This window comes from Ascaphus truei, chromosome 3 (genome assembly GCF_040206685.1).
Source record: "Ascaphus truei isolate aAscTru1 chromosome 3, aAscTru1.hap1, whole genome shotgun sequence".
Lineage (NCBI taxonomy): Eukaryota > Metazoa > Chordata > Amphibia > Anura > Ascaphidae > Ascaphus > Ascaphus truei.
The window spans coordinates 78559991-78583245 of NC_134485.1; the positions used below are offsets into that span (position 1 = coordinate 78559991).

Here is a 23255-nt window from a genome sequence, read left to right on the forward strand (position 1 = left end):
GTGTAGGGGGTTGGTGTGTGTGTGTGTGTGTAGGGGGTTGGTGTGTGTGTATGTGTGGGTGTGTGTGTGGAGGGGGTTGGTGTGTGTGTGTGGAGGGGGTTGGTGTGTGTGTGTGTGTGTGTGTGTGTGTGGAGAGGGTTGGTGTGTGTGTGTGGAGGGGGTTGGTGTGTGTGTGTGGAGGGGGTTGGTGTGTGTGTGTGGAGGGGGTTGGTGTGTGTGTGGAGGGGGTTGGTGTGTGCGTGTGGAGGGGGTTGGTGTGTGCGTGTGGAGGGGGTTGGTGTGTGTGTGTGTGGAGGGGGTTGGTGTGTGTGTGTGGAGGGGGTTGGTGTGTGTGTGTGGAGGGGGTTGGTGTGTGCGTGTGGAGGGGGTTGGTGTGTGCGTGTGGAGGGGGTTGGTGTGTGCGTGTGGAGGGGGTTGGTGTGTGTGTGTGTGTGTGGAGGGGGTTGGTGTGTGTGTGTAGGGGGTTGGTGTGTGCGCGCACGCGCGCAAGGGGAGAAAGGAGTGAGGGGGGAAAACGGTCGGCAGCCCTGCAAACATGATTTATCATTTGCATGAATTCATCACATTTGTCTCATTCGCACTATGCCATTATCAAAGTAGAACATAACGGAACAAATGATTGTACGCTGTCAGACAATGATTTTAGGTAGCACACTAGTGCCTTTGGGCAAGTAAAAAAAACAAACAATCCATGACAGATGATGAAAAATATATTAACATTGCATACAATGTAATGCTGCCTCTGCCCACAACACAGCGTTTGTAACCTTGCACTTACTACAGTGCCCCACAATAGACCCATTAAAGAACAGACTGGAAACCAGTAACCGAAATCCAATAACTTTTTTTTTGTTGCAATCAGAGAACCCAAGTACTTGACACGCAGGTTCACCATCCCAGCCTCTGAAAATGCCAGACTTTGGAAATCCACTTGCCACCGGTCCAGTAACCTAAAGGTAATTTGCAGAGTGCCACTCTGTGTAGTTTGGACTCCGGGATTTGGGACACATGCAACCTGCACATTGCAGCATCCAATTATCAGAGGATGTCTCTCCAGCTAACTACAGGTAGTAAGTACAAGGAGTTACAACGCAGCACGTCAGAAGTCTTTGGATAATGTTATCTACTCTCTCTCCGATAGACAAGACAAAACCTATCTTTATACTCCAAAGAAGAGGTTAAAAATAATCCCATTAGTTATTGATTAATCACTTTGTTTTTTTTTTTAATTAATTTGACTTCATTTGATTTAGTATGGGAAAAACCCATTCAGCTCCTGCGCCTCATCTGACGCCCATCCTTATTATAAGAACGGATTTCAGAACCCATTACAAAATCAATATCCTTGCACGGTTGCGACACTGAATTTATGAAATTGAAGAATTACATTTTTAATTTCAACCACCACAAACTAGCACAGACTTTAAAGCAATAAAAATTAAAATAAGACAAATGGCTACAGGCGGCAACGCCAAAATGCACCTTTTCCATATTTAGTACGTTAGCCACAGGTGCAATCATGGTAATTTCAGACCTAAAAACACAAGGCAAACTCTCCACAATGTTGGGACGAGCAGAAGGAAGTTATGGAAGATCCGATCAGGTTACATTTGCGTTGCCACAGGGGCCTGACTTACCAAAGTTAGCCCAAAGGCTTTCCAACCCTTGCCAGAAATTAACAGGTTAGCACGGGGGTGGCCAACTGCAGACCTCAAGGGCCACCAACAGGTTAGGTTTAAATGACATCCCTGCTTCAGCACAGATGGCTCAATCAGGGGCGCAGTCAACGACAGCCACCTGTGCTGAAGCAGGGATAGCTGTAAAACCTGACCTGATGGTGGCCCTTGAGTACTGAAGTTGGCCACTACTGGGTTAGCATTCGCCCAATGACCACTGGAAGGGGTAATGTGTTGACTACCCTCTGCCAGCAAAAAAAATAGTCAACATTGGCATTATTGCTGCGAGAGCTCTACTGCAGTTAGTCGTGTAGCAAAAAGTGGGAGCATTAAATTACTCTGCGACCCAACATATATAACTAGTGAATATTGCACACTTGGGGGCCCATGCTATAAGCAGTCATATAAAAATAAATAAATAATAAAAATCGCCAGTTTTGACAGCGTTGCTATCAAGGTATGCAGAAAAGCCCGAATACCAGTGATGGCAACATGAGCAAAAATAGCGAGTAGCCGGCGACGACATGATCTGCCCTCCGGAAAGGGATCACCGGCGAGGAGGAGGAGGAAGAGGAAGGACGCCGCTTTCTGCGGAAATCTCGGCCAAAATAAAAAAAATTGAATTACATTTTCTTACTAGTGTAGATGAGCAGGGGGTCTCCAGAGCAGAACCGCGTTGATTTCATGTCCGGGGACCCCCTGCTTCCCAAGATACAGGCCCGTTATTGGGTGTCGGTATCTCCTATGCGTTGAAATGTCCGGTCATGTGACGCGGGACATTTACATGCATAGGATATACCGGCACACTATAAGGGGGCCTATATCTCGGGAAGCAGGGGGTCCCAGGACCTCAAATCAATGCGGTTCTGCTCCGGAGACCCCCTGCTCATGCTGTAGTAAAAACCAATAAACAACCCCCTGCTCCCCACGGTGTTCGTGGGCCCCCCAGGGCGGTTCCCACGGGTGTCTGGGGACCCTCGGATGGACCCAGCTAGGCTCTGTGGGCCTCCAGGAGGTCCCTGCGGGCCTCAACAGGGTTCATGGGTGGTCTCCGTGGGTGTCTGGGGGTTACCAGGTCGCCCCCACGGGTGTCTGGGGACCCTTGGGTGGTCCCTATGCATGGCACTGGTGGTTAACCCCTTCATTGCCTTAGCGGTTAGCCACTAAGGTAATGAAGTTGCCTGTAAATGCATTTTGAATGCATCCGATTCATGCCGGGGGTCTCCGGTGCTGATTTTAGTGGATATCAGCTCTGGTGTCTCGCGGCATAATTCCAATGCAGGAAAAATGCATTTTTTCCCCTAAGTGCTGTCTCGCCGCTTCTCTGGTTTTTTTTGTTTTTTGTTTTTTTTCCCGGAAATTATTTTTGATGACAATTTCTACTAATCTCCAAAATATCAGCGCTTACAGAATTACAGTAGGCTTTTTTGACGATAAACTGCCGATAAGAGACTTATCGGACCTTTCTGGATAGGCCCCATGGTCTTTGGAAGAGCCAGCAATACATTGCTATACTGTCTGTGTGTCTTTGTGTGCATGGACGGATTACAAATATTACAACACTGCAGACCACATACACTGCATAGATGAAAGAGCAGAAGCATGATTATTTTACGGTTTAGCGGATCCTTGAGTGGCTCGTCACAGCTAAGCAGTCCTAAATAATTAGCCTTCAAAGTGAGATCTCCTTAACCCCTCTTAGAAAGTGGTTTGTGATATCCGTTTCCCTTTATCAAGCTTTTGACAGCTCAATGTACTCGCACCTGGTGTTTGCTGGGCTGTTCCTGCGAACACAAGTCACCCAAGGATTTAGCACGAGATGCAGTCAAGCACAGGATGAAAGTCAGAGAACCCATCTGTTTCCTAATCACTAAACATTTTAATCTGTTGTGCTCACTGTCACTAGCAATGCTGGTGTCAAGAATAAGAAAGCCTTCCCATTTCATGCTTAATATGACACTTGACTGTTAGAATTGGAGAAAGACTGGGAGATCACGCAGAGTCTAAGGTTTCACAGTTCGTATGGAAAATTGACACAGTAGTTGGGCCAAACCAGCTGTCAAATTCTATGTTTCCATTCGTAATTAAGTAAAATACCACATACTGTCACACATTTAGGCTGACATAACAGATATTAACCATCAAGCGCAACACATTGCCTTGTGAAGCAAGATGATACAATCTGTTTGTAGTGATAATGTATGCCGGCAATGGAACGAACATCACTTTTTTTTCCACCGTACAATAAGTTTTTAAGGCTCAAACCCCTTCATACCATCCATAAAATACATTTCGTTAGCCTACTTGTGCTAGAACAGCCTGTTAAAAAAAATCTAGTCTTCTCTAGAACGAATACACATTCTAGACTATAGCAGCCTAATCCAATCCACCCGGTGCCTGGAACAGGTTAAAAACCATCCCTGTATGGGCATGAATTTGTATGTGGGATTGGTTTAACACAAATCAATCAAATAAATTAATAATTCAATGGTCATCACTGCACATTGTTTAATTTACAGAAAAACGCTCTCAAAACCCTGAAATGTAACACTGTGCATATAGAATTTGGTTAACACCTTTATCCCAATATCAAACTTACTCCTTCATCCCCTAAGAACTCGTACCTTTTACGATCATCATTCACTTCCCACATAGGGAATATTAACATCTATCATTAAAGTATGCGAACACTGCAAAAGAATAGTGGTCTCAACTTCGCTGCCCATTTTGGTCGAATTAAAATCACCAAGATCACATGTTTTATTGGGCATGTATAAAAAAAAAACATAATCCTTCACATTGCTCAGCACATACTTATATAAAATACTAGAATAAAAGCCCATCAATCGTAGGCTTGACTGTTCTCTCTCTGTACCTTATGTCATCAGTTATTTCCGACACTCCTCCAGCATTTTTGATTTCTCCTCACATGTCAACTGACACTCTTCTTTCTTTGTCTGCTTTCTGCCTAAATGTTATTGCTATCCGACTCCCCATATCTGCCACCAGGCTATGTGCATTATGATGTCACCAATGAGCTCACGCAAGAGACATACAGACATGCAAGACACACTGGCTCTTATATAAATATTACATATGTGAATGTTACCATGGCTAATCGTAAAATAACTTCAGGGCTTATTCTATATACATTACACCGAAGCAGCCAATCTGACAGTTGTTCGGCCGAAATTCCCCATAGAAGTCAATGAGGAATTTAGGCCGGAAACAGTCCAAATCAGCAATGTCCATGGATTTAGAATAAGGCTGCGGTCCCAGTGCGTTCTACAGTGCACAAGCACCGCCTCCCAATCTATCCGGGCCCAGTACATGCGTCGGCGCGCATTTAGCAGCCGCGCTGTTCTGCAAGTTTTCACATACAAAAAAAATTGTACGTGGAACTTGCGAAGGAGGGCGAACCAGCCGTGTGAGGTCATGGCCACGCCTCACAAAAACCCTGCACACCCCCTCCCGTCGCAAACTCTCCCTCTCTCCCAGGACCGCGATCTGCGGTGAAGCGCTGTGAACGCGACGCCCCCCCCCCCGCGCTCGCTGCCGGACGCGCGTGTATGTCGCCAAGAAAATCTAGTTTCAGTAGTAAATCTTGAACAGTATATTAGAAAAAAAAAAGGCATATTAATTTTGAAATAAGGGGGGATTGAATAGATTAAAGAGCCTCAATTTTGGTTTGAAGTATGAACATTTTATGAAAGAATAGAATACAGTTTGACAACTGTACAATCAGTTAATGAAGTTGATTATTTATGAAAGTAGCAAAACTCTTAAGACAATAGAGAAAGAAGAATAAAAAATTTGGGGACTTAAAATGGTGAAGAATTTAAAATGATCAAGTTTGCGTACACACACACAGGGCCGCCAACAGGGGGGGACAGAGGGCACTGGCGTCCCGGGCCCCGTGAGTCAGGCGGGCCCAGCCATGCCCGTTAAAGTAAAAAAACTAAATACTCATTGGCTAATAGCGGACAAGCATACACTAACATGTGTTGCATATTAGTTCATTACTGGTAAAGTTAATTATCCCTAGAGGGTATTTAAAGATAGATCAGCCATAACTCCTCATTCCTTTGAGAAAGTGGCGTGCCTACGTCACGAAACGCGTTAGGGTGGGAGGAGTTAGGATCCCGTGTGAGCAGTGCAGTGCAGCATCAGTGTTTGAAAGGTGAGGAGTCTGCCAGAACCCTTGGCTGCAAACTGGAACGCAGCCAGGTGGGGGGAGAGACTCTATCAGAACCAACCGGAGGAGTTATGCTGTGAGAGAGCCCTTCTCATCCGGAGCAAACACAGGAGGCACAAGCTGCGGACGGCATCCTTACGAAGTGTTGTTATGCATGTATCCATGTGAGTACATGTGAGTAAATCATCCATTGTTTTTAGTGCAGGTTCACCAGCCGTTTTATAGGCTTGTTGAAGCCGTTTTTTATAATTAAATTTGTGACCCCCTTTGTTTGCTATTGTTCAATTCCTTGTCTGGGGGCTCGTGGAGTTCAGGGGATTCTGGGAATCACGAAATCCCAAGAGACAAAGGAAGCACCCAGGAGATTCGTGGTGTATAAGAACGGAAAGGGAATAAAGCACAGATTGTCTCCACTGTATCCTGAAAGAAACACTCCTGTAAGTGTATTCAGTCCACACTGGGGAAGTTGTCAGTAAGGGGTTAACATCCAACATCAGTAGTACTGCGCAATGGTGTACCCTTGTATCAATTTCAGGTGTATTGAAGAGCTGCAGCAGTGAAGAAAAACTACAGCAATCCACTTCAAGTTTTGGACTTTGAGACACTCTTTAAAGACTGGACTGTTTTCAAAAGGACACAGTGACTCTTTAAGCGCCAGGTATCCTCCGTTTATTTTCTTGGTCCTGTATGCAAATTGAGATATTTGCTTTGTGGGAAACCTTTGGCAGCTTTAACCTCTTGTTAATCACAGTTGGTTTTGTTCACGTGTATGTCACACATTAATAGGTTTAGCGCTTGAGTTAGGGTTTCACAATATTTTATTTAAAAAAAACTAAAAACTTTTTTTTAAATTAAAAATGGCGGCGATTTTTCCACACGCATGCGCAAGCAGGGTACCCGTCCTGCTGCCTGTGGGCCCGCCCGTTTCCCCCCCCTGCTCATACCCCCCCCCCCGCTCCCACCCCTCGGCTGCCAAGGTGGGACGACGGGGATGTGCCATGGGATTCCCCTGCGCGAGCGCCAACCTAACTTCCCCCGCACGCGCCAACCAGGGTCCCCACAGCATAGGGGGGGGGGGGGCATGCGTGCCCACCATAGGGTTGCCAGGTGTCCGGCGAGCGTTAAGTGCTGAGAGGGCGGAGGGAGTGAGAGAGCAGGCCGGGACGGTGGCTGGGCAGAGCAAGAAGGACTGGTGTGCTGTCCCTGATTGGTGGGAGTATATTTAATATGTATGGGGGTGGTGGGGGTATATTTAATATGTATGGGGGTGGTGGGGATATATTTAATATGTATGGGGGTGGTGGGCATATATTTAATATATATGGGGGTGGTGGGGGTATATTTAATATATATGGGGGTGGTGGGGATATAATATATATATATATAGGGGTGGTGGGGATATAATATATATGCGGTAGGGGTATATTTAATTACATGGGGGTGGTAGCGGTATATTTAATTATATGGGGTTGGTTGGGGTATCCCCCACCACCACCCCCATATATATTAAATATCCCACCACTAGCCCAATACTTATAAAATCAAGTCCCACGGGAAGAAACGCGTTGGTGCGTTGGCCGTGTTCATGTCCCTGTGAGCTCATGAAATAAATACCCCCAGTTTTACTTTTGGAGTTTTGCCCGTGATTTTTTCCTTCGGGATTACTATTGTCAGCAGTGCTCCTTTGCTCTACTCTTCAATTGCTGCTTTTACACATCAGGATTGCACGCAGTGGAACTATTTCGTCAGTTGATATTCTGGACTTCAAGATTCCCCCAAGGGCAGCTAATGGGCAATAGCCCTTATATTACTACCTATGACCCTGTACTGGGGAAGTTTATATGTTAAGAGGGGTGTGCTTTTGGATCATATCTGCGGTAGTCTGGCTGACTGACCGCTAGGTCTTTATTTTGCCCCCCCTTAAATTCATATTATATATATGACCTTATGGATTCATTATAATGTTCCTATCTTCATTTATTTCTTCAATTCTATGATGATTCTGTGTACACACTGATATTGAGCGTCATTTTTCACCTTACTCTACTCTTAGTAATATAATGTTAAATATCAGCTGCAGCATTCCACTGACTGCAGCACAGTCAGAAGGCGGCCATTTTATTAGGCACACAATCAGAATATTTACAGATTTATAACAAGAGCACCAAACGATTGCCAGCTTGGGTAAGTATGCAAAATTATATGTATTATTATACATGAAGCACGGTGTCTCCGGAGCTGAACCCCATTTATTTCCGTTGGGGGTGCCGGTGTCTCCTGCAAGTTTAAATGTCCCGCGTAACGTGGGCCAACAGGAAGCCACACCGGATGTCACGGCTTCCTATAGGCCACCACCCCCTACAGAGGTTTAAATCCCTGGAAGCAGGAGGTCCCCAGAGCTCAAATTAATAGGGTTCAGCTCCGGAGACCCCCTGCTTCAATTCTATGTAAAAGATAAATAAAAAAGCTCAGAAATTGCTTTAGGAGCTGCTCGGGGAGACCCGGAGAGAGACTGCTCCACTCGGCTCTCCCTGCACGGCTCTTACAGCATGGCTGGCCCGGCAGGATTAACGCTCCTCGGGGAGACCCGGAGAGAGACTGCTCCGCTCTGCTCTCCCTGCACGGCTCTTACAGCATGGCTGGCCCGGCAGGATTGACGCTCCTCGGGGAGACCCGGAGAGAGACTGCTCCACTCTGCTCGGCTCTTACAGAATGGCTGGCCCGGCAGGATTGACCCTGCAAGTGCCCCGCTTTAATCCTCCCGGGTCGCAAAATTTTACTTTTTATTATTATTATTTATTCTTATATACAGAAGGGTATAAAGTATTTCGTCTGCAGGAAATGGCAGCCATCAGGTAAAACATTCTTAGACGCCACTTTGACTCTGAATTGAAAATGGTGATTATCAAGAATTAATTCATATAATATATTGATATATTCAGTTTACTAGATCAGGGCAGCGCAATCTTTATTTGCCTGCGGCCCCCTGCCGGCTGTTCCCCTCTGTGCGCGACCCCCCCTCATCTTACCTTGCCTCCGGCAACGTGACGTCGCACGACCTCACGGCGTCATTTGACGCCGCGATGCCATGGCGACGCGTCTACAGAAGCAAGGTAAGTGCAGTTTATAGAGGCCTTCGCTGGAAACGTGCGGGGACTCTAAACCCCGAGCCCCCCCCGCAACAAATCTCGCGCTCCCCCCGGGTGGCGCACCCCCCCAGCTTGCGCCCCCGCTGTACTACAGTAGATAACATCTTTATTCTTAAGAGAACAGATTTTTCCATTGGTTATTACTGTACTCACCGCAATCTTTTTTTAAGCTGAAGACTATCATGAATAATCCTCTTCACAAACTCTAGCTCTCCTCCCTCAGCCATGATCTCCGTGACGCCGCCGGTGTTCACCGAGCTTGGGGGTGGTCGCCGGGGGTTTCGCGAGTTTACTCCCTGTGAAGAAATCCACAGTTGTGAATCCAGGTTTTGTAGTGGGAAATATACAGTAGATAAGATGGGCAGAACTACTTTACACGTAATTGCTAAAAGTATATATTTTTTTGTTTCCCTCACCTTTGTAATGAGCTTTTAAAAAAGGTGCAATCCAAGATAACTGGCATGGAAACATTATTATTATTTTTTTAACAGTTTAAAAATTCCAATTCTTTTTTTTTAACAAATGTAACTATGCTCACAGCAAAAATGTGTCAGTTTCTTTGGGAAATATGCATTATTTATTTTACTTTGGGGCCTCTAAATGTTTGTCAATTACGTGTTCCCATAACCCAGGCCTGCACAACATACGGCCCCCGCCTGGACTCCCTGTGTGGCCCGCGATGCCCTCCTCTTCACTCCCCCCCCCCCCCCCCCAGCCCGCTCTGTAGACACAGGAGGGAAGGAGCGCCAGCATTTTGACACGCTCCCCACCCCCTCCTGAGCCCACTTTGCCGAGCGCTAGCATTGTGATGGGGCCCCTCCCCCCTCCCCCAACCCCCTCTGCCTATTTGGGAAGGATCGGCAGCAGTTTGATGCGATCCCCTGCAGGCAGAGAGGAGAGCAGAGGCCGGTCTGACTGCAGAGGGTGGGGGCGGGGTTAGTGACAGCGGAGCCTGTTAGTGAGAGCAGGAAGTGAGGTGCCTGCTGCCAGGGACCAAGATGGCTTCCCCCCCTTCCCTCCAGCCATGCTCCACAGTGAAAGGTAGGACCCGCCCCCCATGCAGCAGCTACTCCTCAGAGCAGTGTGGCAGTGACAGTGCCTGTGCAGGTCAGTGCCTGTGCCGGTCAGTGCCTGTGCCGGTGCAGTGCCTGTGCAGGTCAGTGCCTGTGCCGGTCAGTGCCTGTGCCGGTGCAGTGCCTGTGCCGGTCAGTGCCTGTGCCGGTGCAGTGCCTGTGCCGGTCAGTGCCTGTGCCGGTGCAGTGCCTGTGCCGGTGCAGTGCCTGTGCCGGTGCAGTGCCTGTGCCGGTGCAGTGCCTGTGCCGGTGCAGTGCCTGTGCCGGTGCAGTGCCTGTGCCGGTCAGTGCCTGTGCCGGTGCAGTGCCGGTGCAGTGCCTGTGCCGGTCAGTGCCTGTGCAGTGCCGGTGTCAGTGCCTGTGCCTGTGTCGGTGCCTGTGCAGGGTCAGTGCCTGTGCCTGTGTCGGTGCCTGTGCAGGGTCAGTGCCTGTGCCTGTGTCAGTGCCTGTGCAGTGCCTGTGCCAGTGCCTGTGCCAGTGCCTGTGCCAGTGCCTGTGCCAGTGCCTGTGCCAGTGCCTGTGCCTGTGCAGGGTCAGTGCTTGTGCCTGTGCAGGGTCAGTGCCTGTGCCTGTGCAGGGTCAGTGCCTGTGCCTGTGCCTGTGCAGGGTCAGTGCCTGTGCCTGTGCAGGGTCAGTGCCTGTGCCTGTGCAGGGTCAGTGCCTGTGCCTGTGCAGGGTCAGTGCCTGTGCCTGTGCCGGGTCAGTGCCTGTGCAGGGTCAGGGTCTGTGCCTGTGCAGGGTCAGGGTCTGTGCCTGTGCAGGGTCAGGGTCTGTGCCTGTGCAGGGTCAGGGTCTGTGCCTGTGCAGGGTCAGGGTCTGTGCCTGTGCAGGGTCTGTGCCTGTGCCTGTGCAGGGTCAGTGTCTGTGTCTGTGCCTGTGCAGGGTCTGTGTCTGTGCCTGTGCAGGGTCTGTGTCTGTGCCTGTGCAGGGTCTGTGTCTGTGCCTGTGCAGGGTCTGTGTCTGTGCCTGTGCAGGGTCTGTGTCTGTGCCTGTGCAGGGTCTGTGTCTGTGCCTGTGCAGGGTCTGTGTCTGTGCCTGTGCAGGGTCAGTGTCTGTGCCTGTGCAGGGTCAGTGTCTGTGCCTGTGCAGGGTCAGTGTCTGTGCCTGTGCAGGGTCAGTGTCTGTGCCTGTGCAGGGTCAGTGTCTGTGCCTGTGCAGGGTCAGTGTCTGTGCCTGTGCAGGGTCAGTGTCTGTGCCTGTGCAGGGTCAGTGTCTGTGCCTGTGCAGGGTCAGTGTCTGTGCCTGTGCAGGGTCAGTGTCTGTGTCTGTGTCTGTGCAGGGTCAGTGTCTGTGTCTGTGCCTGTGCAGGGTCAGTGTCTGTGTCTGTGTCTGTGCCTGTGCAGGGTCAGTGTCTGTGTCTGTGTCTGTGCCTGTGCAGGGTCAGTGTCTGTGTCTGTGCCTGTGCAGGGTCTGTGCCTGTGCAGGGTCAGTGTCTGTGCCTGTGCAGGGTCAGTGTCTGTGTCTGTGCCTGTGCAGGGTCAGTGTCTGTGTCTGTGCAGGGTCAGTGTCTGTGTCTGTGCCTGTGCCTGTGCAGGGTCAGTGTCTGTGTCTGTGCCTGTGCAGGGTCAGTGTCTGTGTCTGTGCCTGTGCAGGGTCAGTGTCTGTGTCTATGCCTGTGCAGGGTCAGTGTCTGTGTCTGTGTCTGTGCCTGTGCAGGGTCAGTGTCTGTGCAGGGTCAGTGTCTGTGCCTGTGCAGGGTCAGTGTCTGTGCCTGTGCAGGGTCAGTGTCTGTGCCTGTGCAGGGTCAGTGTCTGTGCCTGTGCAGGGTCAGTGTCTGTGCCTGTGCAGGGTCAGTGTCTGTGCCTGTGCAGGGTCAGTGTCTGTGCCTGTGCAGGTCAGTGTCTGTGCCTGTGCAGGTCAGTGTCTGTGCCTGTGCAGGTCAGTGTCTGTGCAGGTCAGTGTCTGTGCAGGTCAGTGTCTGTGCCTGTGCAGGTCAGTGTCTGTGCCTGTGCAGGGTTAGTGTCTGTGCCTGTGCAGGGTCAGTGTCTGTGCCTGTGCAGGTCAGTGTCTGTGCCTGTGCAGGTCAGTGTCTGTGCCTGTGCAGGTCAGTGTCTGTGCAGGTCAGTGTCTGTGCAGGTCAGTGTCTGTGCAGGTCAGTGTCTGTGCAGGTCAGTGTCTGTGCCTGTGCAGGTCAGTGTCTGTGCCTGTGCCTGTGCAGGTCAGTGCCTGTGCAGGTCAATGTCTGTGCCTGTGCAGGTCAGTGCCTGTGCAGGGTCAGTGCCTGTGCAGGGTCAGTGCCAGTGCCGGTCAGTGCCAGTGCCAGTGCTGGTCAGTGCCAGTGCCTATGCCGGTCAGTGCCAGTGCCAGTCAGTGCCTGTGCCGATCAGTGCCAGTGCCGGTCAGTGCCTGTGCCAGTGCCAGTGCCGATCAGTGCCTGTGCCGGTCAGTGCCTGTGCCGGTCAGTGCCTGTGCCGGTCAGTGCCTGTGCCTGTGCCGATCAGTGCCAGTGCCGATCAGTGCCTGTGCCGGTCAGTGCCTGTGCCGGTCAGTGCCAGTGCCGGTCAGTGCCAGTGCCGGTCAGTGCCTGTGCCGGTAAGTGCCAGTGCCGGTCAGTGCCAGTGCCTGTGCCGGTCAGTGCCAGTGCCGGTGCCAGTGCCGGTCAGTGCCTGTGCCGGTCAGTGCCTGTGCCGGTCAGTGCCTGTGCCGGTCAGTGCCTGTGCCGGTCAGTGCCAGTGCCGGTCAGTGCCGGTCAGTGCCTGTGCCGGTCAGTGCCTGTGCAGGTCAGTGCCTGTGCAGGTCAGTGCCTGTGCCTGTGCAGGTCAGTGCCTGTGCCTGTCAGTGTCTGTGCCTGTGCCTGTCAGTGTCTGTGCCTGTGCCTGTCAGTGTCTGTGCCTGTGCCTGTCAGTGTCTGTGCCTGTGCCTGTGCAGGTCAGTGTCTGTGCCTGTGCAGGTCAGTGTCTGTGCCTGTGCAGGTCAGTGTCTGTGCCTGTGCAGGTCAGTGTCTGTGCCTGTGCAGGTCAGTGTCTGTGCCTGTGCAGGTCAGTGTCTGTGCCTGTGCAGGTCAGTGCCAGTGCCGGTCAGTGCCAGTGCCTGTGCCGGTCAGTGCCAGTGCCTGTGCCGGTCAGTGCCAGTGCCAGTGCCGGTCAGTGACAGTGCCTGTGCAGGTCAGTGTCTGTGCCTGTGCAGGGTCAGTGTCTGTGCCTGTGCAGGGTCAGTGTCTGTGCCTGTGCAGGGTCAGTGTCTGTGCCTGTGCAGGGTCAGTGTCTGTGCCTGTGCAGGGTCAGTGTCTGTGCCTGTGCAGGGTCAGTGTCTGTGCCTGTGCAGGGTCAGTGTCTGTGCCTGTGCAGGGTCAGTGTCTGTGCCTGTGCAGGGTCAGTGTCTGTGCCTGTGCAGGGTCAGTGTCTGTGCCTGTGCAGGGTCAGTGTCTGTGTCTGTGCAGGGTCAGTGTCTGTGCCTGTGCAGGGTCAGTGTCTGTGTCTGTGCCTGTGCAGGGTCTGTGTCTGTGCCTGTGCAGGGTCAGTGTCTGTGTCTGTGCCTGTGCAGGGTCTGTGTCTGTGCCTGTGCAGGGTCAGTGTCTGTGCCTGTGCCTGTGCCTGTGCAGGGTCAGTGTCTGTGTCTGTGCCTGTGCAGGGTCAGTGTCTGTGCCTGTGCCTGTGCAGGGTCAGTGTCTGTGCCTGTGCAGGGTCAGTGTCTGTGCCTGTGCCTGTGCAGGGTCAGTGTCTGTGCCTGTGCCTGTGCCTGTGCAGGGTCAGTGTCTGTGCCTGTGCCTGTGCAGGGTCAGTGTCTGTGCCTGTGCCTGTGCAGGGTCTGTGTCTGTGCCTGTGCAGGGTCAGTGCCTGTGCAGGGTCAGTGTCTGTGCAGGGTCAGTGTCTGTGTCTGTGTCTGTGCCTGTGCCTGTGCCTGTGCCTGTGCCTGTGCCTGTGCCTGTGTCTGTGTCTGTGTCTGTGTCTGTGTCTGTGTCTGTGTCTGTGCCTGTGCCTGTGCAGGGTCAGTGTCTGTGTCTGTGTCTGTGCCTGTGTCTGTGCCTGTGCAGGGTCAGTGTCTGTGTCTGTGCCTGTGCAGGGTCAGTGTCTGTGTCTGTGCCTGTGCAGGGTCAGTGTCTGTGCCTGTGCAGGGTCAGTGTCTGTGCCTGTGCAGGGTCAGTGTCTGTGTCTGTGCAGGGTCAGTGTCTGTGTCTGTGTCTGTGCCTGTGCAGGGTCAGTGTCTGTGTCTGTGCAGGGTCAGTGTCTGTGTCTGTGCCTGTGCAGGGTCAGTGTCTGTGCCTGTGCAGGGTCAGTGCCTGTGCAGGGTCAGTGTCTGTGTCTGTGCCTGTGCAGGGTCAGTGTCTGTGCCTGTGCAGGGTCAGTGTCTGTGTCTGTGTCTGTGCAGGGTCAGTGTCTGTGTCTGTGTCTGTGCAGGGTCAGTGTCTGTGTCTGTGTCTGTGTCTGTGCCTGTGCAGGGTCAGTGTCTGTGTCTGTGCAGGGTCAGTGTCTGTGTCTGTGCCTGTGCAGGGTCAGTGTCTGTGCCTGTGCAGGGTCAGTGCCTGTGCAGGGTCAGTGCCTGTGCAGGGTCAGTGTCTGTGTCTGTGTCTGTGCCTGTGCAGGGTCAGTGTCTGTGCCTGTGCAGGGTCAGTGTCTGTGTCTGTGCCTGTGCAGGGTCAGTGTCTGTGCCTGTGCAGGGTCAGTGTCTGTGTCTGTGCAGGGTCAGTGTCTGTGCCTGTGCAGGGTCAGTGTCTGTGTCTGTGTCTGTGTCTGTGTCTGTGCCTGTGTCTGTGTCTGTGTCTGTGCCTGTGCAGGGTCAGTGTCTGTGCCTGTGTCTGTGTCTGTGTCTGTGCCTGTGCCTGTGCCTGTGCCTGTGTCTGTGTCTGTGTCTGTGCAGGGTCAGTGTCTGTGTCTGTGTCTGTGTCTGTGTCTGTGCCTGTGCAGGGTCAGTGTCTGTGCCTGTGCAGGGTCAGTGTCTGTGTCTGTGCAGGGTCAGTGTCTGTGCCTGTGCCTGTGCCTGTGCCTGTGTCTGTGTCTGTGTCTGTGTCTGTGCCTGTGCAGGGTCAGTGTCTGTGTCTGTGTCTGTGTCAGTGTCAGTGTCTGTGCCTGTGCAGGGTCAGTGTCTGTGCCTGTGCCTGTGCAGGGTCAGTGTCTGTGCCTGTGCCTGTGTCTGTGTCTGTGCCTGTGCCTGTGCCTGTGTCTGTGTCTGTGCCTGTGTCTGTGTCTGTGCCTGTGCAGGGTCAGTGTCTGTGCCTGTGCCTGTGCAGGGTCAGTGTCTGTGTCTGTGTCTGTGCCTGTGCAGGGTCAGTGTCTGTGTCTGTGCCTGTGCAGGGTCAGTGTCTGTGCCTGTGCCTGTGCAGGGTCAGTGTCTGTGCCTGTGCAGGGTCAGTGTCTGTGTCTGTGCCTGTGCCTGTGCAGGGTCAGTGTCTGTGTCTGTGTCTGTGTCTGTGTCTGTGTCTGTGTCTGTGCCTGTGCCTGTGCAGGGTCAGTGTCTGTGTCTGTGCCTGTGCAGGGTCAGTGTCTGTGTCTGTGCCTGTGCAGGGTCAGTGTCTGTGTCTGTGCCTGTGCAGGGTCAGTGTCTGTGTCTGTGCCTGTGCAGGGTCAGTGTCTGTGTCTGTGTCTGTGCAGGGTCAGTGTCTGTGCCTGTGCCTGTGCCTGTGTCTGTGTCTGTGCCTGTGCAGGGTCATTGTCTGTGCCTGTGCCTGTGCAGGGTCAGTGTCTGTGTCTGTGCCTGTGCAGGGTCAGTGTCTGTGTCTGTGTCTGTGTCTGTGTCTGTGCCTGTGCAGGGTCAGTGTCTGTGCCTGTGCCTGTGCAGGGTCAGTGTCTGTGCCTGTGCAGGGTCAGTGTCTGTGCCTGTGCAGGGTCAGTGTCTGTGCCTGTGCAGGGTCAGTGTCTGTGCCTGTGCAGGGTCAGTGTCTGTGCCTGTGCAGGGTCAGTGTCTGTGCCTGTGCCTGTGTCTGTGTCTGTGCCTGTGCCTGTGCCTGTGCCTGTGCAGGGTAGGTGTCTGTGTCTGTGTCTGTGTCTGTGCCTGTGCCTGTGCCTGTGCCTGTGCCTGTGCCTGTGCAGGGTCAGTGTCTGTGTCTGTGTCTGTGTCTGTGCCTGTGCCTGTGCAGGGTCAGTGTCTGTGTCTGTGCCTGTGCAGGGTCAGTGTCTGTGTCTGTGCCTGTGCAGGGTCAGTGTCTGTGTCTGTGCCTGTGCAGGGTCAGTGTCTGTGTCTGTGCCTGTGCAGGGTCAGTGTCTGTGTCTGTGCCTGTGCAGGGTCAGTGTCTGTGTCTGTGCCTGTGCAGGGTCAGTGTCTGTGCCTGTGCCTGTGCAGGGTCAGTGTCTGTGTCTGTGCCTGTGCCTGTGCAGGGTCAGTGTCTGTGTCTGTGCCTGTGCAGGGTCAGTGTCTGTGCCTGTGCAGGGTCAGTGTCTGTGCCTGTGCAGGGTCAGTGTCTGTGCCTGTGCCTGTGCAGGGTCAGTGTCTGTGTCTGTGTCTGTGTCTGTGCAGGGTCTGTGTCTGTGCCTGTGCAGGGTCAGTGTCTGTGTCTGTGTCTGTGCAGGGTCAGTGTCTGTGTCTGTGCCTGTGCAGGGTCAGTGTCTGTGTCTGTGCAGGGTCAGTGTCTGTGTCTGTGCAGGGTCAGTGTCTGTGTCTGTGCCTGTGCAGGGTCAGTGTCTGTGCCTGTGCAGGGTCAGTGTCTGTGCCTGTGCAGGGTCAGTGTCTGTGCCTGTGCAGGGTCAGTGTCTGTGCCTGTGCAGGGTCTGTGTCTGTGTCTGTGCCTGTGCCTGTGCAGGGTCAGTGTCTGTGCCTGTGCAGGGTCAGTGTCTGTGCCTGTGCAGGGTCAGTGCCTGTGCAGGGTCAGTGCCTGTGCAGGGTCAGTGCCTGTGCAGGGTCAGTGCCTGTGCAGGGTCAGTGCCTGTGCAGGTCAGTGCCTGTGCAGGTCAGTGCCTGTGCAGGTCAGTGCCTGTGCAGGTCAGTGCCTGTGCAGGTCAGTGCCTGTGCAGGTCAGTGCCTGTGCAGGTCAGTGCCTGTGCAGGTCAGTGTCTGTGCAGGTCAGTGCCTGTGCAGGTCAGTGCCTGTGCAGGTCAGTGTCTGTGCAGGTCAGTGTCTGTGCAGGTCAGTGTCTGTGCAGGTCAGTGTCTGTGCAGGTCAGTGTCTGTGCAGGTCAGTGTCTGTGCAGGTCAGTGTCTGTGCAGGTCAGTGTCTGTGCCTGTGCAGGTCAGTGTCTGTGCCTGTGCAGGTCAGTGCCTGTGCAGGTCAGTGTCTGTGCCTGTGCAGGTCAGTGTCTGTGCCTGTGCAGGTCAGTGTCTGTGCCTGTGCAGGTCAGTATCTGTGCCTGTGCAGGTCAGTGTCTGTGCCTGTGCAGGTCAGTGTCTGTGCCTGTGCAGGTCAGTGCCTGTGCAGGTCAGTGTCTGTGCAGGTCAGTGTCTGTGCAGGTCAGTGTCTGTGCCTGTGCAGGTCAGTGCCTGTGCAGGTCAGTGCCAGTGCCGGTCAGTGCCAGTGCTGGTCAGTGCCAGTGCCTATGCCGGTCAGTGCCAGTGCCAGTCAGTGCCTGTGCCGATCAGTGCCAGTGCCGGTTAGTGCCTGTGCCTGTGCCGATCAGTGCCAGTGCCGATCAGTGCCTGTGCCGGTCAGTGCCTGTGCCTGTGCCGGGTCAGTGCCTGTGCCTGTGCAGGGTCAGTGCCTGTGCCTGTGCAGGGTCAGGGTCTGTGCCTGTGCAGGGTCTGTGCCTGTGCAGGGTCTGTGCCTGTGCAGGGTCAGTGTCTGTGCCTGTGCAGGGTCAGTGTCTGTGCCTGTGCAGGGTCAGTGTCTGTGTCTGTGCCTGTGCAGGGTCAGTGTCTGTGCCTGTGCAGGGTCAGTGTCTGTGCCTGTGCAGGGTCAGTGTCTGTGCCTGTGCATGGTCAGTGTCTGTGCCTGTGCAGGGTCAGTGTCTGTGCCTGTGCCGGGTCAGTGTCTGTGTCTGTGCAGGGTCAGTGTCTGTGCCTGTGCAGGGTCAGTGTCTGTGCCTGTGCAGGGTCAGTGTCTGTGCCTGTGCAGGGTCAGTGTCTGTGCCTGTGCAGGGTCAGTGTCTGTGCCTGTGCAGGGTCAGTGTCTGTGCCTGTGCAGGGTCAGTGCCTGTGCAGGGTCAGTGCCTGTGCAGGGTCAGTGTCTGTGCAGGGTCAGTGTCTGTGCAGGGTCAGTGTCTGTGCCTGTGTCTGTGCCTGTGCCTGTGCCTGTGCCTGTGCCTGTGTCTGTGTCTGTGTCTGTGCCTGTGCAGGGTCAGTGTCTGTGCCTGTGCAGGGTCAGTGTCTGTGCCTGTGCAGGGTCAGTGTCTGTGCCTGTGCAGGGTCAGTGTCTGTGCCTGTGCCTGTGCAGGGTCAGTGTCTGTGTCTGTGTCTGTGTCTGTGCCTGTGCAGGGTCAGTGTCTGTGTCTGTGCCTGTGCAGGGTCAGTGTCTGTGCCTGTGCCTGTGCCTGTGCAGGGTCAGTGTCTGTGCCTGTGCAGGGTCAGTGTCTGTGCCTGTGCAGGGTCAGTGTCTGTGCCTGTGCCTGTGCCTGTGCCTGTGCCTGTGCCTGTGCCTGTGCAGGGTCAGTGTCTGTGTCTGTGCCTGTGCCTGTGCCTGTGCCTGTGCCTGTGCAGGGTCAGTGTCTGTGTCTGTGCCTGTGCAGGGTCAGTGTCTGTGTCTGTGCCTGTGCAGGGTCAGTGTCTGTGTCTGTGCCTGTGCCTGTGCAGGGTCAGTGTCTGTGTCTGTGCCTGTGCAGGGTCAGTGTCTGTGTCTGTGTCTGTGTCTGTGCAGGGTCAGTGTCTGTGCCTGTGCCTGTGTCTGTGTCTGTGTCTGTGTCTGTGCCTGTGCAGGGTCATTGTCTGTGCCTGTGCCTGTGCAGGGTCAGTGTCTGTGTCTGTGCCTGTGCAGGGTCAGTGTCTGTGCCTGTGCAGGGTCAGTGTCTGTGTCTGTGCCTGTGCAGGGTCAGTGTCTGTGCCTGTGCCTGTGCAGGGTCAGTGTCTGTGCCTGTGCAGGGTCAGTGTCTGTGCAGGGTCAGTGTCTGTGCCTGTGCAGGGTCAGTGTCTGTGCCTGTGCCTGTGCCTGTGCAGGGTAGGTGTCTGTGTCTGTGTCTGTGCCTGTGCCTGTGCCTGTGCCTGTGCCTGTGCAGGGTCAGTGTCTGTGTCTGTGTCTGTGCCTGTGCCTGTGCAGGGTCAGTGTCTGTGTCTGTGCCTGTGCAGGGTCAGTGTCTGTGTCTGTGTCTGTGCCTGTGCAGGGTCAGTGTCTGTGCCTGTGCCTGTGCCTGTGCAGGGTCAGTGTCTGTGCCTGTGCAGGGTCAGTGTCTGTGCCTGTGCAGGGTCAGTGTCTGTGTCTGTGTCTGTGTCTGTGTCTGTGTCTGTGTCTGTGTCTGTGTCTGTGTCTGTGTCTGTGCAGGGTCTGTGTCTGTGCCTGTGCAGGGTCAGTGTCTGTGTCTGTGTCTGTGTCTGTGCAGGGTCAGTGTCTGTGTCTGTGCCTGTGCAGGGTCAGTGTCTGTGTCTGTGCAGGGTCAGTGTCTGTGTCTGTGCCTGTGCAGGGTCAGTGTCTGTGCCTGTGCAGGGTCAGTGTCTGTGCCTGTGCAGGGTCAGTGTCTGTGCCTGTGCAGGGTCAGTGTCTGTGCCTGTGCAGGGTCAGTGTCTGTGCCTGTGCAGGGTCAGTGTCTGTGCCTGTGCCTGTGTCTGTGCCTGTGCAGGGTCAGTGTCTGTGCCTGTGCAGGGTCAGTGTTTGTGCCTGTGCAGGGTCAGTGCCTGTGCAGGGTCAGTGCCTGTGCAGGGTCAGTGCCTGTGCAGGGTCAGTGCCTGTGCAGGGTCAGTGCCTGTGCAGGTCAGTGCCTGTGCAGGTCAGTGCCTGTGCAGGTCAGTGTCTGTGCAGGTCAGTGTCTGTGCAGGTCAGTGCCTGTGCAGGTCAGTGCCTGTGCAGGTCAGTGCCTGTGCAGGTCAGTGCCTGTGCAGGTCAGTGCCTGTGCAGGTCAGTGTCTGTGCAGGTCAGTGTCTGTGCAGGTCAGTGTCTGTGCAGGTCAGTGTCTGTGCAGGTCAGTGTCTGTGCAGGTCAGTGTCTGTGCAGGTCAGTGTCTGTGCCTGTGCAGGTCAGTGTCTGTGCCTGTGCAGGTCAGTGCCTGTGCAGGTCAGTGTCTGTGCCTGTGCAGGTCAGTGTCTGTGCCTGTGCAGGTCAGTGTCTGTGCCTGTGCAGGTCAGTATCTGTGCCTGTGCAGGTCAGTGTCTGTGCCTGTGCAGGTCAGTGTCTGTGCCTGTGCAGGTCAGTGCCTGTGCAGGTCAGTGTCTGTGCAGGTCAGTGTCTGTGCCTGTGCAGGTCAGTGCCTGTGCAGGTCAGTGCCAGTGCCGGTCAGTGCCAGTGCCTATGCCGGTCAGTGCCAGTGCCAGTCAGTGCCTGTGCCGATCAGTGCCAGTGCCGGTTAGTGCCTGTGCCTGTGCCGATCAGTGCCAGTGCCGATCAGTGCCTGTGCCGGTCAGTGCCTGTGCCTGTGCCGGGTCAGTGCCTGTGCCTGTGCAGGGTCAGTGCCTGTGCCTGTGCAGGGTCAGGGTCTGTGCCTGTGCAGGGTCAGGGTCTGTGCCTGTGCAGGGTCTGTGCCTGTGCAGGGTCAGTGTCTGTGCCTGTGCAGGGTCAGTGTCTGTGCCTGTGCAGGGTCAGTGTCTGTGCCTGTGCCGGGTCAGTGTCTGTGTCTGTGCCGGGTCAGTGTCTGTGCCTGTGCAGGGTCAGTGTCTGTGCCTGTGCAGGGTCAGTGTCTGTGCCTGTGCAGGGTCAGTGTCTGTGCCTGTGCAGGGTCAGTGTCTGTGCCTGTGCAGGGTCAGTGTCTGTGCCTGTGCAGGGTCAGTGTCTGTGCCTGTGCAGGGTCAGTGTCTGTGCCTGTGCAGGGTCAGTGCCTGTGCAGGGTCAGTGCCTGTGCAGGGTCAGTGTCTGTGCAGGGTCAGTGTCTGTGCAGGGTCAGTGTCTGTGCAGGGTCAGTGTCTGTGCAGGGTCAGTGTCTGTGCAGGGTCAGTGTCTGTGCAGGGTCAGTGTCTGTGCAGGGTCAGTGTCTGTGCAGGGTCAGTGTCTGTGCAGGGTCAGTGTCTGTGCAGGGTCAGTGTCTGTGCAGGGTCAGTGTCTGTGCAGGGTCAGTGTCTGTGCAGGGTCAGTGTCTGTGCAGGGTCAGTGTCTGTGCAGGGTCAGTGTCTGTGCAGGGTCAGTGTCTGTGCAGGGTCAGTGTCTGTGCAGGGTCAGTGTCTGTGCAGGGTCAGTGTCTGTGCAGGGTCAGTGTCTGTGCAGGGTCAGTGTCTGTGCAGGGTCAGTGTCTGTGCAGGGTCAGTGTCTGTGCAGGGTCAGTGTCAGTGCCTGTGCAGGGTCAGTGCCTGTGTCTGTGCAGGGTCAGTGTCTGTGCCTGTGCAGGGTCAGTGTCTGTGCCTGTGCAGGGTCAGTGCCTGTGCCTGTGCAGGGTCAGTGTCTGTGCCTGTGCAGGGTCAGTGTCTGTGCCTGTGCAGGGTCAGTGTCTGTGCCTGTGCAGGGTCAGTGTCTGTGCCTGTGCAGGGTCAGTGTCTGTGCCTGTGCAGGGTCAGTGCCTGTGCAGGGTCAGTGTCTGTGTCTGTGCAGGGTCAGTGTCTGTGTCTGTGTCTGTGTCTGTGTCTGTGCAGGGTCTGTGTCTGTGCCTGTGCCTGTGCAGGGTCAGTGTCTGTGTCTGTGCCTGTGCCTGTGCCTGTGCCTGTGCCTGTGCAGGGTCAGTGTCTGTGCAGGGTCAGTGTCTGTGCCTGTGCAGGGTCAGTGTCTGTGCCTGTGCAGGGTCAGTGTCTGTGTCTGTCTGTGCAGGGTCAGGGTCTGTGTCTGTGTCTGTGTCTGTGTCTGTGCCTGTGCCTGTGCCTGTGCAGGGTCAGTGTCTGTGCCTGTGTCTGTGTCTGTGTCTGTGTCTGTGTCTGTGTCTGTGCCTGTGCAGGGTCATTGTCTGTGTCTGTGCCTGTGCAGGGTCAGTGTCTGTGTCTGTGTCTGTGTCTGTGTCTGTGCCTGTGCCTGTGCCTGTGCCTGTGCAGGGTCAGTGTCTGTGTCTGTGTCTGTGTCTGTGCAGGGTCAGTGTCTGTGCCTGTGCCTGTGCCTGTGTCTGTGTCTGTGTCTGTGCCTGTGCAGGGTCATTGTCTGTGCCTGTGCCTGTGCAGGGTCAGTGTCTGTGTCTGTGCCTGTGCAGGGTCAGTGTCTGTGTCTGTGCCTGTGCAGGGTCAGTGTCTGTGCCTGTGCAGGGTCAGTGTCTGTGCCTGTGCAGGGTCAGTGTCTGTGCCTGTGCAGGGTCAGTGTCTGTGCCTGTGCAGGGTCAGTGTCTGTGCCTGTGCCTGTGCAGGGTCAGTGTCTGTGCCTGTGCAGGGTCAGTGTCTGTGCCTGTGCCTGTGCCTGTGTCTGTGCCTGTGCCTGTGCCTGTGCAGGGTAGGTGTCTGTGCCTGTGCCTGTGCCTGTGCCTGTGCCTGTGCCTGTGCAGGGTCAGTGTCTGTGTCTGTGTCTGTGCCTGTGCCTGTGCAGGGTCAGTGTCTGTGTCTGTGCCTGTGCAGGGTCAGTGTCTGTGTCTGTGCCTGTGCAGGGTCAGTGTCTGTGTCTGTGTCTGTGTCTGTGCCTGTGCAGGGTCAGTGTCTGTGTCTGTGTCTGTGTCTGTGCAGGGTCAGTGTCTGTGTCTGTGCCTGTGCAGGGTCAGTGTCTGTGCCTGTGCAGGGTCAGTGTCTGTGCCTGTGCAGGGTCAGTGTCTGTGCCTGTGCAGGGTCAGTGTCTGTGCCTGTGCAGGGTCAGTGTCTGTGCCTGTGCAGGGTCAGTGTCTGTGCCTGTGCAGGGTCAGTGTCTGTGCCTGTGCCTGTGCCTGTGTCTGTGCCTGTGCCTGTGCCTGTGCAGGGTAGGTGTCTGTGCCTGTGCCTGTGCCTGTGCCTGTGCCTGTGCAGGGTCAGTGTCTGTGTCTGTGCCTGTGCCTGTGCAGGGTCAGTGTCTGTGTCTGTGCCTGTGCAGGGTCAGTGTCTGTGTCTGTGCCTGTGCAGGGTCAGTGTCTGTGTCTGTGTCTGTGTCTGTGCCTGTGCAGGGTCAGTGTCTGTGTCTGTGTCTGTGCCTGTGCAGGGTCAGTGTCTGTGTCTGTGTCTGTGCCTGTGCAGGGTCAGTGTCTGTGTCTGTGCCTGTGCAGGGTCAGTGTCTGTGTCTGTGTCTGTGTCTGTGCCTGTGCAGGGTCAGTGTCTGTGCCTGTGCCTGTGCAGGGTCAGTGTCTGTGCCTGTGCAGGGTCAGTGTCTGTGCCTGTGCAGGGTCAGTGTCTGTGCCTGTGCAGGGTCAGTGTCTGTG

At 54.5% G+C, this 23255-nt stretch overlaps 1 protein-coding gene across 1 annotated transcript in view; it reads right to left on the reverse strand.

The window, feature by feature from the left end:
* Window positions 1–23255, reverse strand: part of METTL16 (methyltransferase 16, RNA N6-adenosine) — a 121593-nt gene that overhangs the window by 27664 nt on the left and 70674 nt on the right. The window contains exon 6 of the mRNA XM_075594368.1: window positions 9174–9316. Coding sequence (XP_075450483.1) covers window positions 9174–9316 — 143 coding nt within the window. The remainder of the gene's footprint in view (window positions 1–9173; window positions 9317–23255) is intronic.